Source organism: Carassius auratus, unplaced genomic scaffold, assembly GCF_003368295.1.
Source record: "Carassius auratus strain Wakin unplaced genomic scaffold, ASM336829v1 scaf_tig00216553, whole genome shotgun sequence".
Lineage (NCBI taxonomy): Eukaryota > Metazoa > Chordata > Actinopteri > Cypriniformes > Cyprinidae > Carassius > Carassius auratus.
Genome location: NW_020528628.1, coordinates 321,715 through 338,795, shown reverse-complemented (window position 1 = coordinate 338,795; position 17,081 = coordinate 321,715). Strand labels below are relative to the sequence as shown.

At 39.6% G+C, this 17,081-nt stretch overlaps 1 protein-coding gene across 1 annotated transcript in view; it reads left to right on the top strand.

Moving 5' to 3' along the window:
* Window positions 1-3,951, top strand: part of LOC113098404 (peripherin-2-like) — a gene marked incomplete at its 3' end in the record, with an annotated part of 83,675 nt that extends 79,724 nt beyond the window's left edge. Inside the window, exon 4 of the mRNA XM_026263457.1 lies at window positions 3,931-3,951. Coding sequence (XP_026119242.1) covers window positions 3,931-3,951 — 21 coding nt within the window. The remainder of the gene's footprint in view (window positions 1-3,930) is intronic.
* Between the last annotated feature and the right edge of the window lie 13,130 nt (window positions 3,952-17,081).

Sequence of the window (17,081 nt, the reverse complement as noted above, 5' to 3'; positions counted from 1 at the left end):
AAACATGGCCCATTATAAGATTTCTAACAGAGTCAGTCACTTTTTGATTTTTTATCTGTTGGTATTTAATAGAATCCATGATGCCATGTGTCTAAACAAGATGTCCAGGACCTCCAGCAGAAATATAGGCCCACAACATCAAAAATACAGTTGTATATTTCATTGTACACATGGGGTACTTTTTATCCCTTTTTTGACCAAGGGTTTACTGCTAAAAAGCTCATTTTTAGTTTCATCTGATCATAGAAGCCAGTCCCTTTTGAAGTTCCAGTCGTGTCTGATAACTGAATATGCTTTAGTTTGTTTTTGGATGAGCTAGGAGAATTTTTCTTGAAACCCTCCCAAACAACATTTGTTGATGTAGGTTCTGTTTGACAATTTTTTTAAAGGTTTTCTGAACCAGAAACTCAACTATTTTCTGCAATTCTCCAGCTGTGATCCTTGGAGAGTCTTTAGCCACTCAAACTGACCTCCTCAATCAATCAATCAATCAATCACCTTTATTTATATAGTGCTTTAACCCCTTTGCGTGCAAACATCGCTGACGGCCCCAGTTTATTATTGTTTCACTTTCACAGCACATTAAACATCACTGTCTTACTTCATCTGGACAAACTGTGCATCAATGGAAAGTTTAAAGACTCAAGCTTCGATATTTGACCAATATTTTGATAAAACATTGTTGCAGTGACAGATATTTAGTGATTTATGTCAGGAGTGCTAAATAATAAATCCGTATTATGCCACATTTTGAATAGAAATTCACAACTCACTCATATAAAGTCACGTCAAGAGCGGTTTATTTGTGTTCACATAGACTCACTGAACAGCGTCAATAAGGATTTACAGACCAAAGATGCATATCTGCGGAGATATATGGATATATTTACTGATGTTTACTTCATATTTCTTCAGACAGAATCGTCATTTCTATTCATTTTCCACGGATTTACGCGATCAGATGATAAACAGCCTCTCCCAGCGATCTCTGTGTGCGTGCAGTAGTCACAGCTCGTGCGGTGTGTGACTCAGACTCTGATTGGGTCTTTCAAACATCAATCTTAGAGTTTCATATCTGGACACCGCCCCATCGTGTCACATGCTTCCTGCACACTTCCTGGTAGTTATCTGGCCAAAACAACACTGAAACACCTCTGTACACACAAAATATCCGAATAATAAAGCCGCGATTACGATAGTAAAGCTTGGTATGAGAATTTCTTGAGATCTGGGGCGTTTTTATAAAAAAAATCGAAAATGTACATCGGAAATGCTAACTTGTGCAGCGATGAAAAAGGCTACAAATAACATATTTTTACAACAGTAAACGACCAAATTCCACCCCTGATCGCTAAAGGAAGTTATTATAAACACTCGATCGGGGTTTAAAGTGAGTTTTGAGTAAAAGTGTACTAATAATTTCATAAATTGTCAGATGTAGCTTGATGCTAACGTTAGCACCAATGCTACTAATAGCAGGTGCTTTTCTTCTTCATAATGCATTTTTGTCTCAATAATTCACGTAAGGTCGTAAGAAAATGTTTTGTTGTATTTTTATAGTAAGACTTTTGATAAATAAGGGCTAAATGCAAAGAGAGACTGAAGTGAGATCGCTGCTTTGTTGCTTTGTAAAGCCTGAAAAACCACAATCAAGGCTAATAAAGGTGGAATAAAAACAAAAGAATAATGATAAAAGAATAATGCAGATAATGTGTCATACTTGGCGGAGGTGTGAAAGAACCGTTTGGTGAGAACAATACAATCATGATTCGGGCAGTTTTCCACAGTGAAACATACACAAAGAGCACAGGAAAGTTTACATGTGAGATCTTACAGAGATGACAAGGGCCATAAATCAATCTGATTAGCCTTCTCTAAAAACACACATGACATGGCCTTAGAAAATATTTCATAAAATTCACAGTTTTACAGATTCGATTATGAAATTTTTTATGAAGTCTTGGAAGACTTGTGGCCTTAGCTACACTGTGTTTTCAAACTCATTTCCTACATCAACATTTTTTTAAATACATTTAAAACATATGTTTTTAATATTTTTATTTTTGTTTTTATGTTTGAGCTTATATATCTCTATTATCATAACAGTCTGAGTGATTCTGATTCCTGAACAGTAAACTTTAAAGTGTCAGCTTTGTGAACAAAGGTTGATTATTTATCTAGTCAGAAAGAATCATGAGCAGAAACCTTTTTATTTCGGGTATGTAATTTCGGTCTCCATGCCAAAAAAGGGGGGTTACTAGTAAGGGGTTAAACAAAATACATTGCGTCAAAGCACTGAACAACATTCATTTGGAAAACATTGTGTCAATAATGCAAAAAGATAGTTAAAGGCAGTTCATCATTGAATTCAGTTATGTCATCCCTGTTCAGTTTAAATAGTGTCTGTGCATTTATTTGCAATCAAGTCAATGATATCGCTGTAGATGAAGTGTCCCCAACTAAGCAAGCCAGAGGCGACAGCGGCAAGGAACCGAAACTCCATCGGTGACAGAATGGAGAAAAAAACCTTGGGAGAAACCAGGCTCAGTTGGGGGGCCAGTTCTCCTCTGACCAGACGAAACCAGTAGTTCAATTCCAGGCTGCATCAAAGTCAGATTGTGCAGAAGAATCATCTGTTTCCTGTGGTCTTGTCCTCTGAGACAAGGTCTTTACAGGGGATCTGTATCTGGGGCTCTAGTTGTCCTGGTCTCCGCTGTCTTTCAGGGCAGTAGAGGTCCTTTCTAGGTGCTGATCCACCATCATGTCTGGATATGTACTGGATCCGGGTGACTGCAGTGACCCTCTGGTCTGGATACAGACTGGATCTGGTGGCCACGGTGACCTCGGAACAAGAGAGAAACAGACAAATATTAGCGTAGATGCCATTCTTCTAATGATGTAGAAGGTACATGTTATGTGAAGTGTTCCGGTTTACCTAATTAATGCAGCCTAAAAATCCATTAACGGATTTGGATATTAAAAGCATATTAGTATGTTATGTGTATGCCAGGTAAAAGAGATGGGTCTTTAATCTAGATTTAAACAGCAAGAGTGTGTCTGCCTCATGAACAATGTTAGGTAGGTTATTCCAGAGTTTAGGCGCCAGATAGGAAAAGGACCTGCCGCCCGCAGTTGATTTTGATATTCTAGGTATTATCAAATTGCCTGAGTTTTGAAAACGTAGCGGACGTAGAGGAGTATAATGTAAAAGGAGCTCATTCAAATACTGAGGTGCTAAACCATTCAGGGCTTTATAAGTAATAAGCAATATTTTAAAATCTATACAATGTTTGATAGGGAGCCAGTGCAGCGATGACAGGACCGGCTAATATGGTCATACTTCCTGGTTCTAGTAAGAACTCTTGCTGCTGCATTTTGGACTAGCTGTAGTTTGTTTACTAAGCGTGCAGAACAACCACCCAATAAAGCATTACAATAATCTAACCTTGAAGTCATAAATGCATGGATTAACATTTCTGCATTTGACATTGAGAGCATAGGCCGTAATTTAGATATATTTTTGAGATGGAAAAAATGCAGTTTTACAAATGCTAGAAACGTGGCTTTCTAAGGAAAGATTGCGATCAAATAGCACACCTAGGTTCCTAACTGATGACGAAGAATTGACAGAGCAACCATCAAGTCTTAGACAGTGTTCTAGGTTATTACTAGCAGAGTTTTTAGGTCCTATAATTAACACCTCTGTTTTTTCTGAATTTAGCAGTAAGAAATTACTCGTCATCCAATTTTTTATATCGACTATGCATTCCATTAGTTTTTCAAATTGGTGTGTTTCACCGGGCCGCTAAGAAATATAGAACTGAGTATCATCAGCATAACAGTGAAAGCTAACACCATGTTTCCTGATGATATCTCCCAAGGGTAACATATAAAGCGTGAAGAGTAGCGGCCCTAGTACTGAGCCTTGAGGTACTCCATACTGCACTTGTGATCGATATGATACATCTTCATTCACTGCTACGAACTGATGGCGGTCATATAAGTACGATTTAAACCATGCTAATGCACTTCCACTGATGCCAACAAAGTGTTCAAGTCTATGCAAAAGAATGCTGTGGTCAATTGTGTCAAACGCAGCACTAAGATCCAATAAAACTAATAGAGAGATACACCCACGATCAGATTATAAGAGCAGATCATTTGTAACTCTAAGGAGAGCAGTCTCAGTACTATGATATGGTCTAAATCCTGACTGGAAATCCCCACATATACCATTTTTCTCTAAGAAGGAATATAATTGTGAGGATACCACCTTTTCTAGTATCTTGGACAGAAAAGGGAGATTTGAGATTGGTCTATAATTAATTAGTTCTTTGGGGTCAAGTTGTGTTTTTTTGATGAGAGGCTTAATAACAACCAGTTTGAAGGTTTTGGGGACATATCCTAATGACAATGAGGAATTAATAATAGTCAAAAGAGGACCTATGACTTCTAGAAGCACCTCTTTTAAATGCACATTCATTTAAAATATATTTTCATTTAATTGTAAATAACATGCATGTTATTATCCAAAAACATTACATTTGCACTTAAGTAAATTTAAGTATATTATTTCTGTAATAAGTACTCTTTATAAAAGCATACTAAAGTGAACTTCTTTTTCACAAGGGTAAGCCCCTTCTAATCATCTGAATCTTACATTTTATACTACCCAGGCGTGAGAAGATAAAACTTTCTATTCCAATTAGTGGTGGGCCGTTATCGGCGTTAACGTGCTGCGTTAACGCGAGACTCTTATCGGGCGATAAAAAAAATATCGCCGTTAATCTATTCTCAAGGTTGGATTGGGAGCTGGGTCTATACTAAGCAAGCTATGATGACTTTCAGCTTGATATTTTATATAACCGACTGGCTGAGGCCAGCCTAACGGACAACGACACTGAACCGAGCTCTCTTCTGCGAAGTTTTCCTCAAAGTCCCTCCTGCACCGGAACGAAAAAATACAAATCGCAGTTTGAAACAAACAACAAGATGTTAAAGTGACCGCGCCTAATTTAGCTACTGGCTGCTGCAATGTTAATCCAAGAAAATGAAAATGAAAATCACTCACTGCTCTTGACTACTTTGTAGTTTTATCAGTCAAACCAAAAGTTATTCAGACACCAGATATATTTTTTGATATATATATAGCAAAACTGTAATAATGTGAGAAATGTTGAAGGTGTCTCAATAAATGTAAGTTTCATTCTATATTTCATTTTTACATTGAAGACTATCCAGTGCTTTTTTTCATTTAATTATTTAGTTTCTGTACCTTGACAACTACAAACTTGAAAAAAAACTTAACCATTGTGTAAATAGCACAAATAAATAAAAATAAACGAACATACAAATTAGACAATTTCAAACAGGGCCCACTGGTACAACCTTCACCGGGTCCCCGTTTGTGCAATGTGGAATTAGTTTACAGCTTTTTCAAGCAGTTTGTGGTGCATTTTGGAAACAGGAGAGCCACATTTCTAATGCACCATCTAGCTTGATAAACCCCTTATCAAAGACTTACTGTTTGTCAATTTTATTTGGGTAACACATCTGTTCTGAATGCCTTCGGCAGAATTCGAATGAGCCATTTTAATCTAGATTAATCTAGATTAATCTAGATTAAATTCAACATCACAGTGAGATTAATCTAAAATAAAAAAGAAATTTATCTATGCACCACCTCTAATTCCAATATAAAGTTTTTGTTTTAACTAGTCACGACCTTCACAAATGCTAGGACACATTTTTACTTGGCTTCTATGTCTTTGACTTTACACTGGGTGGCCCCGCCCATAAAGAAATCTTACAGGCCTAAAATCTATCTCCACATTGCTGTACGGTATATTCAGTATGTTTTAATAGGTTTTGATTGCACTGTATTTTCGCTTTCAGTGTGGACAAGCAAATTATTTGATGCTGTGAATTATACATTAAAAAATATATATTAAAAATATGTAATATATCTCAAGAAAGAATTTCATATTTTCATATTCTCCATTATAATTTTCTCATCCAATGTTAATTGCGTGTTGTAATCAAAAATACTTCACTGTCATTAAGCCTTTTTTTTGTTTTACATTCAGCATGGAATCAAATGCAATGTCAGTGTTAAAAGATGGTATAGATGATCCTCAGTGCTCTGCTATGAAACACTGTACTGCATTCGCAGAATTGTCAGAAAACTGTCAGGTCTAATAAAATCGGACATTTTGACCGCATTGTTGTTAGTGATATTTTGTGGATGCTTACTGTATTACCCCGCTTCTGTCTTTTTATTAATTCTTTCTTTCAAACTTCTACATATCTACACAATAGCATTCAAGTACATTTATGCACATAGTAAGCAAGCAGAAAGATCAGCAAAATCGCAGGAGCCAGGTAAACATGAACCAATTTTCTTACATACATACAAAGAGGGTTATCCGATACAGATAATGAAGGATGATGATTGCTGGTAGCATGTACAGTGACAGCCAAGGGTGTCTCTATCCTATAACTTGTGCTAATCTCTTAATATGCAAACTGCTGTACAAGCACTCAAAGTCACTGCATCTGATTATATCTAACAAAACATGTTAATACATGAGGGAAGATGAATATGCAGATATATATATATATATATATATATATATATATATATATATATATATATATATATATATATATATATATGTCAAGTGATCATCTACAATTTATGAAATGTAAAAACACTTTTAACAGATTAATATTATATATTAATATTTTCAATATAATATAGGAGTCATAGGTTAGATGCCACAAGGGCTGTATCTCAGTAGTTAGAACATTTTGAGTCGAAGGTCCAGCTATATTCAAATCTGTGGCTTCTCTAGCAGTGGTTATCATTGTTGGTTTTTAAAATGTCATTCAAAACTGTAAGACCAAAGAATAGGTTCCTGTCATTCAATATGAAAATTCCAGTTTCACTATATACACTGAGCGGCCACAATATTAAAACTACCTGCCTATGCCTAATATGGTATAGGTCCATCTAGTGTTGCCAAAACAGCTCTGAAGCATGAAGGCATGGACTCTACAGGACCTCTAAACATATGTGGAATGTGGCACAAACATATTAGCTGCAGATCCATTAAATCTCGCAAGCTCCGAGGATCGAATTTGTTGGTCCAGCAAATTCAGTAGATACTGGGTAATTTTAAGGCCAAAGTAACACATTCTTAAAACTTTCCTGAACATTTTTTGCTGTTACACATGGTGCATTATCAAGGAATACTATTGCCATGAAAGGGTGTACGTGGTCTGAAACAGTCTGTAGGTTGGTGGGTCATATCAAAGCAACATCCACATGAATGGCAGGGATCAAAGTTTTCCAACAATACTGTCTTTTTCAAATAGTGCATCCTGCTGCCATCTCTTGCCCAGGTTAACAATGCATGTACCCCCGGCCATAAACCTGATCACCAATAGATGATCCATAAGACCAGGTAACCTTCTTCCATTTCTCCATGGTTGAGTTCTGATGCTCACGTGCTCTTTGTAATTGCTTTCAGTGGTGAACAGGGATAATCATGCCACTCTTGACTGTTCTGCTGCTACACAGCCCCATACTGTGATGTTGTACAAACTATGATGTTGTCTGTTCTGACACATATCTATCACAGCGTTGTTTTTCTGAAATCTGAGCCATAGTAGCTCTTCTGTGAAATCAGACCAGCCTCTTTCCCAAGTGTATCAATGAGCCTGACAGTGGTTAAATAGTTTTCCTTTTTGAACTTTTGGTAGGCACTAACCTGCATACTGGGAACATCACAGAACTCTTACCATGTTGGAAATGCTGTGACTCAGTCATCTATCAATTCAATTAAAGTTTATTTGTATAGCGTTTTTTACAATACAGTTTAATGTAAAGCAACTTTAAAGAAAATTAAGTTTCTACATTACTTAGTAGTAGCTTTTCAGTGGTGATTGTCAGTTTATGTGCAGATGGCAGAAATGTACAGAAAAATCAATAAAAGACGTAATCAAACAGACGATGAACACTATTAACAGCAATTATTATATCATGCAATAAAACTTATAGCAAAATTTGGTAGTTATGTATGTTGTTTCAGGGTTAGCATCATCACCTCTGTTAACACCTCTGTTTATCAATTTGCACTGGCTTCCAATAGCTGCTCGCATAAATTTCAAGGCATTGATGTTTGCCTACAAAACTACCACTTGGCTCTGCACCCATGTACCTAAATTTGTTAATTCAGACTTATGTGCTCTCTAGAAGCTTGCATTCTGCAAGTGAACGTTGCTTGATTGTGCCATCCCAAAGAAGCACAAAGTCACTTTTACGGACTTTTAAATTAAATGTTCCCTCCTGGTGGAATGACCTCCCCAACTCAATCTGAGCAGCTGAGTCCTTAGCCATCTTCAAGAATCGGCTTAAAAGTCCATGATACGTGTACTGTGTTAACCTAACTGAGACTTGTTATAGCACTCATATATCATTGCTCTTTTTGTTGTTTTTGATTGCTTCCACTGTCCTCATTTGTAAGTCGCTTTGGATAAAAGCGTCTGCCAAATGAATAAAATGTAAATGTTAATAATTTAGTATATAATAATAGACTGGAGCTTGTGTGGCAAAACAGAGAAACAAATAGAGACATAATTAGCATAGCTGCTGTTCCAACCTAGTAAAATTAATTAGTTTAACTCAAGCTAAAGAATAATAATGTGTAATAATTTTGATTAGATATAACTGCAGTCCAAAATTATGAGATACATTATTTAAATGCTTGGCCAAATAGATGTTTTTAATCTAGATTTAAACAGAGAGTGTGTGTTTGAACCTCGAACATTATATCAGGAAGTCTATTTCCAGAGTTTGGGAGCCAAATGCGAAAAAGCATTAGTGGACTCCTTTAGTGGACTTTGCTATCCTAGGTACTACCAAAAGTCCAGCGTTTTGTGACATTAGGGAGCATGATGGCTCGAAAGGTGGTAGAAGTCTAGCTAGGTACGCAGGAGCTAAACCATTAAGGGCCTTATAGGTAAGTAATAACATTTTGTAACTCATATGGAACTTAATAGGTAGCCAGTGCAGACACTGTAGAATTTGGGTAATATGATCATATTTTCTTGACCTGGTAAGGACTCTAGTGTCACAGTGTCTGGGTTGTGTTCCCTGGGTGTCCACTAGATGTCCTCTTTTCCCACGGTGTCTGTCACTTCATTAATCACATTCCTCACGTCCCTGCTTAATCATTGCACCCAGCTGTCACTGGTTATCAATCATTGCACTCAGTCATTTCCCCATTAGCGTTTGTCTCTTCCTGTGTATTTAAACCCGGTCTGTCTTAGTATGTGTCACGGAGTCCTTGTTGAATGTTTAATTCATGTTAGTCAGTTCTTGCTCTTGCCTTGTGTTCATGTCTTCTTGTTTTGTTTATGTTGGATTTGTTGTATATCGACCCCTGCCTGGACTGTTTACTCTTTGGATTGCCCCTTTAATAAAGACTTACCTGCAATTGGTTCTATCTCCGTGGTTTCCTGTATCACCAATTGTGACAGAAGGACTCCGTCACTGCAAGAGCCAGCGGTATGTCGGCTTATGTCTCCTCACCAGCCACAGTGCAGGAGAGGAATGGATTTGAAGGAACTCGCCTGGTGGTTTTCCGGGGAACCAGAGGAGGTCGCTGAGGAGGGAGTGGTCAAGAGGATACTCATCACCGCTCTCAAACAGGGCCGCCCTTTGACCCGGGGCTCGTGTGGGATGGATTAGAGATGGGATGGATTAGCCCACGCCACAGCCCAAGATGGTCGCCAGCCCAGCACCACAGCCCAAGATGGTCGCCAGCCCAGCACCACAGCCCAAGATGGTCGCCAGCCCAGCACCACAGCACAAGATGGCAGCCAATCCAGCGCTACTGCACAAGATGGCCGCCAGCCCAGCACTACAGCACAATATGGCCGCTGACCTGGCGCCAAGGCCCAAGATGGCCGCTCGTCCAGAGTCATGGCCCAAGATGGCCGCCAATCCAGCGCCACAGCACAAGATGGCTGCAAGCCCAGTGCCACAGCGCAAGATGGCCACTCACCCAATGCCAATGCTCAAGTCGGCCACCGATCCAGAACCACGGTCCAAGATGGCCGCCCGTCCCGAGTCATGGCCCAAGATGGCCGTCAATCCAGCGCCACAGCCCAAGATGGCCGTCAATCCAGCGCCACAGCCCAAGATGGCCGTCAATCCAGCGCCACAGCACAAGATGGCTGCCAGCCCAGTGCCACAGCACCAAATGGCCAGCTGTCCAGAGTTATGGCCCAAGATGGCTGCTTGCCCAATGCCGCTGCACAGGATGACAGTCACAGCTGACCCTCTGGAGTCGAGTCAGGTTCCAGTGAACTCTCCAGAGTCGAGTCAGTTTCCTGTTGACTCCCCAGAGTCGAGTCAGTTTCCTGTTGACTCCCCAGAGTCGAGTCAGTTTCCTGTTGACCCCCCAGAGTCGAGTCAGGTTCCTGTTGACCCCCCAGAGTCGAGCCAGGTTCCTGTTGACCCCCCAGAGTCGAGCCAGGTTCCTGTTGACCCCCCAGAGTCGAGCCAGGTTCCTGTTGACCCCCCAGAGTCGAGCCAGGTTCCTGTTGACCCCCCAGAGTCGAGGCAGGTTCCTGTTGACCCCCCAGAGTCGAGCCAGGTTCCTGTTGACCCCCCAGAGTCGAGCCAGGTTCCTGTTGACCCCCAGAGTCGAGTCAGGTTCCAGTGAACTCTCCAGAGTCGAGTCAGGTTCCAGTTGACCCCCCAGAGTCGAGTCAGGTTCCAGTGAACTCTCCAGAGTCAAGTCAGGTGTTCGTGGACCCTCCAGAGTCAGGCCTAGTGACCGATGACCTTCCAGAGTCAGGGCTAGTGACCGATGACCTTCCAGAGTCAGGGCTAGTGACCGCTGACCTTCCAGAGTCAGGGCTATTCACCGCTGACCTTCCAGAGTCAGGGCTAGTGACCGCTGACCTTCCAGAGTCAGGTCTAGTGACCGATGACCTTCCAGAGTCAGGGCTAGTGACCGCTGACCTTCCAGAGTCAGGGCTAGTGACCGCTGACCTTCCAGAGTCAGGGCTAGTCACCGCTGACCTTCCAGAGTCATGGCTAGTCACCGCTGACCTTCCAGAGTCAGGGCTAGTCACCGCTGACCCTCCAGAGTAAGGGCTAGTCACTGATGATCTTCAAGGACTGAGTCAAGTCACTGGTGGTCTTCAAGGACTGAGTCAAGTCACTGGTGGTCTTCAAGGACTGAGTCAAGTCACTAGTGGTCTTCAAGGACTGAGTCAAGTCACCGGTGATTTTCATGAACAAGGGCTAGTCACCGCTGACCCTCCAGAGTCAGGGCTAGTCACTGATGATCTTCAAGGACTGAGTCAAGTCACTGGTGATCTTCAAGGACAGAGTCAAGTCACTGGTGATCTTCAAGGACAGAGTCAAGTCACTGGTGGTCTTCAAGGACTGAGTCAAGTCACCGGTGATTTTCATGAACAAATGCAAGTCACCACTGATCTTCATGAACAAAGGCAAGTCACCATTGATCTTCATGAGCAAATACAAGTCACCAATGATCTTCATGTACAGATGCAAATCACCAATGATCTCCATGAACAAATGCAAGTCACCAATGACCTTAAGGAGCAGAGTCAGGACACCAATGGTCTTCAGGAGCAGAGTCAAGTCAGCATTGATCTATATAAACACCGTGGGACTACTGGAGCCTTTCCTCATCTAAGCTGGATCACCAGAGTCTTTCCTCGCCTCTGCAGAACTCCCAGAGCACCCGACTGATCCTGTCACGGCCACGGAGACTACTCTTAACGAGTTCAGATTCTTGGTTTCAGACTTGCCCAACCAGACTCATCCTCCTGTTGCTCCAGCCGCACGGATGTGGTGGTCTTCTGCTCCGCCCTGGGGGACTCCAGTCTCTACCACACGGACGTGGTGGTCTTCTGCTCTGCCCTGGGGGGCTTCCGCCCTGACCACCCGGTTGTGGTGGTCTTCTGCTCCGCCCTGGGGGACCCCGGTCTCCACCACACGGACGTGGTGGTCTTCTGCTCTGCCCTGGGGGGCTTCTGCCCTGACCACATGGTTGTGGTGGTCTTCTGCTCCGTCCTGGGGGGCGTCCGTCCCGACCACACGGTGGTGGTGGTCTTCGGCTCCGCCCTGGGGGGCTTCATTCCTGACCATACGGCTGTGGTGGTCTTATGCTCCGCCCCAGGGGGCTTCATTCCTGACCATACGGCTGTGGTGGTCAGGGCGGAAGCTCTGGGGGGCTTCATGTTGTTGTTGTTGCCTTTTGTTTTTTTGTTCACTCCTGTCCCTGTTCCTCTCTGTTAACCTGGCCCTCCGTCCCTCCCCCTGAACCTCCTCCAGTCCACCTCCCTCCTGGTCTCCCTGTTTTGTGTTTACACTTCTGGTGTCTGTTCCCCATGTTTTTTTTTGTTTTTTTTTTCTGGCCCTCCGTCCCTCCCCCTGAGCCTCCACCTGTCCGCCTCCCTCCTGGTCTCTGTGTTGTGTCTTGTTGTGGTAGCGTCTGGGAGCCGCTCCTTAGAGGGGGGTATTGTCACAGTGTCTGGGTTGTGTTCTCTGGGTGTCCACTAGATGTCCTCTTTTCCCACGGTGTCTGTCAATTCATTAATCACATTCCTCACGTCCCTGCTTAATCATTGCACCCAGCTGTCACTGGTTATCAATCATTGCACTCAGTCATTTCCCCATTAGCGTTTGTCTCTTCCTGTGTATTTAAACCCGGTCTGTCTTAGTATGTGTCACAGAGTCCTTGTTGAATGTTTAATTCATGTCCGTCAGTTCTTGCTCCTGCTTTGTGTTTGTGTCTTCTTTTTTTATGTTGGATTTGTTGGATATCGAGCCCTGTCTGGACTGTTTACTCTTTGGATTGCCCCTTTAATAAAGACTTACCTGCAATTGGTTCTATCTCCGTGGTTTCCTGTATCACCAATCGTGACATCTAGATGCTGCATTTTGGACAACCAGTAGCTTGTTTATTGAAGATGTAGGACAACCACCTAGCAGTGCATGACAATAGTCCAGTCTAGAGGTCATGAATGCACAAACTAGCTTTTCTGCATCAGAAACAGGTGACATGTTTCATAGCTTGGCAATGTTTCTAACATCGAAGAATGGTGTTTTAGTAATATGAGAAGCATGGTTTTCAAAATAAAAGTTGCTGTCTTATATAACAGCCAGACTTTTGACTGTAGATGAAGTAACAGTACATCCATCTAGTTGCAATTTGGTCCATTAAGTAATATCTCTGTCTTATCAGAATTTAATAGGAGAAAATTATTGGTTATCCAGTCTTACATTTTTAACACACTCTGTTAGCTTAGATAATTTAGAAGTTTCAACTGGTCTTATTGAGATATATAGTTGAGTGCCATCAGCATAACAGTGGAAACTAATCCAGTATTTTCTAATAATATTACCGAAGGGCAACATGTATATTGAAAATAACAGAGGACCTAGGATAGATCCTTGTGGCACTCCATATTTTACTGGTGATAAATGATATGACTCCCCATTTAAACAAAGTTGTAGCGATCAGACAGACAGGATCTAAACCATCTTAAATATACCTGTAAAGTTTTGTAATCGATCTATGAGTATGTCATGATCTATTCTATGGTGTCGAGATCAGCACTAAGAACAAGTAAAACTAGCAATGAGATGCAGCCTTAATCTGACGCAAGAAGCAAGTCATTTGTAATTTTAACAAGTGCAGTTTCTGTGCTATGGTAGGGCCTGAAACCTGACTGAAATTCTTCATACAGATAAAAATCTTTTGCAAGAAGAAGCACAAATTAGCAGACACAACTTTTTCTAAAATTTTAGACATAAATGGAAGATTTGAAATGGGCCTATAAATGGCAGTTTACTAGGATGGTGGTTTCTTTATAAGAGGCTTAACAATGAGTTAATAATTGAGAAGCAGTTCTTCTGCTACAGGTAACAGCTCTTTTAGTAATTTAATGGGTACAGGATCTAATAAACATGTCATTGGTTTAGATGGAGTGATAAGTTTATTTAGCTCTTCCCGTCCTGTAGTTGTAAATCACTGCAGATTATCTTTGGGTGCGATGGATGAAACTGAAGTATTATTAGATGCTGAAGAATCTACATTTGTTATTGTATTTCTGATGTTATCTATTTTATCAGTGAAGAAATTCATAAAGTCATTACTATTAAACTATGAGGGAATATTTAAATCGGGTGGTGTCTGGATATTTGTTAATCTAGACACTGTGCTAAATATAAACCTTGGATTGGTTTGGTTATTTTCTATGAGTTTGTGGATATGCTCGGCCCTGGCAGTTTTTAGAGCATGTCTATTGCTGGACACACTGTTTTTCCACTCAATTCTAAAAACGTTCAAGTTAGTTTTTCTCCATTTGCGCTCAAGACTATGGTTGCGTCCGAAATCTCATACTTAATGAGTAGGTAGTTAATTTCAATGAGTACCTACTTAACGAGCGTTAAAAGAGTATGTACTAAACAGCCAAATCTCGTTGAGTATGAATGCGGTCCGCCATGTTTACATTATCATGTGACCTATGACGTTATTACAAGCGTTACAGCTTCAAAGATATGATTGACTGCTCCAGCTCTTTCTTTAGCTCCCCCCACAAAGTTTATTAAAACTTGTTCCTGAAAAATGTATAATTTTATTTGGAGACAAAAAGCTCATTATATTAACAAAGTTGACATTGTTAAATCTTATGAACAAGGTGGTTTGAATGTGATTGAATTTGAAAACATGAATATTTTGCTAAAACTCAAATGGCCAAAAATGTTTGTATATAATGAAGATAGTTTTTGGTTTACAATTCCCTCAGCTCTGTTTCAAGAATTTGGTGGAATTCAATTATTTTTGCTCAATTGTGATTTTGATTTAACGAAACTCCCGGTGAAACTATCAACATTCCATCAACAGGTTCTCTTATATTGGAAATTGGCACATAAACACAATTTTACACCTCATACTGTTTCTATCTGGAACAACAAATATATACTGCACAGGAACAAATCTTTATGTTTAAGAATTGGCTAAGCAGAAGTTTATGGTCGGTGAAGAATCTAATGGATGAAGAGGGTAACCTCTTAGACTATATGCTTTTACAATGAAGCATGGATTTACCTGTCACCCGAAGGATTTCTTCATTTATTAATGCAATACCTTCTGGCTTAAAAATGCTGATGAGATGCTCCCTTTCTTATGCTAAAGTTAAACCAGCTCTTCCTACTTTATTAATTGGAGATATTAATTTTAAAAGTGTTCATTGCACTAACAAGTATATAAGACAGATCGTCTTAAAAACATGTTATCCCTGTCAAATTAAAAGAAACAAGCTAGATAACATGTTTAGTAAGAATACTGTAAAATTTCTTAGAACAGCTTATTTACATTTTCCTATTCCCCCGAAAGCAAAAGAAACACACTTCACAATTTTAAATGAGATTTATCCCTCTAATAAATTCTTAAATCAAAAATTTAAAATAGATACTGTCCCCTGTTCCTTCTGTAATACCCATTCTGAAGACAATGACCATATCTTCTTTACATGCAATTTTTTCCAAAGTCTTCTGGATATCAGTTCAGAACTGGTTGATAGAAAAAGAGGTGGTTGTTGATGGTTTTGCTTTTACTTTACAACATCTTATTTGGTATTCCCAAAGATTGCTATGTTAATTTTTATTTGATTAATAACATTGTAATAATGGCAAAATATTTCATTCATAAATGTAGATTCTTTAAGTCCCTCTCATTATTTGTGGTGTTTAGAAATGATCTAAAGTGTTATTCTAAAGCCCTTGAGAGAATGAGAGGTGGGAGTGCGATGAAGCTGCTTGATCTTTTGATTTCATATTATTTGGTGTGATGTTGTCCCTTAATTTAATTTAATTTGTTTCTACTTTTTTATTTGTATTTATCTGAATAAGTGAGATGTAATTGATAGTTTTTTTTTATTATTTTAATTTAATTTTTTTATCCTTTGTAAGTAATTTTTTTTGTTAAATTGTGTTGAGCCTATCATTCGATATCTTTATGTCCTGTAGTAGGAATGCAGTTGCCTTGGTTGTATGTATAATTTTGTATTCAATAAAAAAAAAAATAATAATAAAATTCTTGTTGAATACACAGATGCCATTTTATTGTTATTGTAGTTTAACCAATACATTTTGCATTGTTTTTATATTTTAACTTTCTTGAAATGACCCGCAGTTTAATCCTTATTAAACACCTCATAGCATCAGTAACTGCACAACCATACCTAGTACGGGTTTCCTCAGCGTTTGCAATATTTGTAATATCTGCACAAAGGAGACCTTAGATCTCGCCTTAGGAGAAGATTGTTGATTTTACATTTTAAAAATGTAAGTATTACTACTTAAGAATTAAGATTACCTCAGAAAGCAATTCTAGCCCACCCCAACACTTATCAACAATAATAATTATAAATGGTGACTAATAATTATGTATTTTTTGTAAAACAAACAAATTTTAATTAGTTTTTTTTTTCTAATGCCAGAGCTATGCATGAGTTCAAACAAGACAAATGCAGATAAATACATCTAAACATTCAGTCAAGTAATGAATGAATGCATGTGTTAATGAAACAATTAGGCTATATTTTATTTACTGACAACAACAGGAGACATGAATAAACAATTAAAATAATAAATAAAAGTAACCGTCACAATAAATAAATACAAGTCAACAACAGATGAAACAAAGCTTTATTCAAACATTGTTCTGTTTTTTAGTTTACAGATGGTGAACATCCTTCCATCACGACCCTCACTGCTGCAATCAGACTGAATCTGTTCATGGATGAGGGAGGGACATCGAGACTGTACTTGTCTGAGTGCACAGAGAGGATGAGGAAGACCATGATGAAGACCCTGAGCCACACAACCCTGAACAAGAGCAGGAGAACATGTGTGGGACAATCTGACTGCTGCTGTGTCTGCTCCAAACATCTGTGTCTTCTCACCATGAGCACCACTACCTGGAAAAAATGTACACAGAGTTAAATGCTTTACATCATGTTGTCAG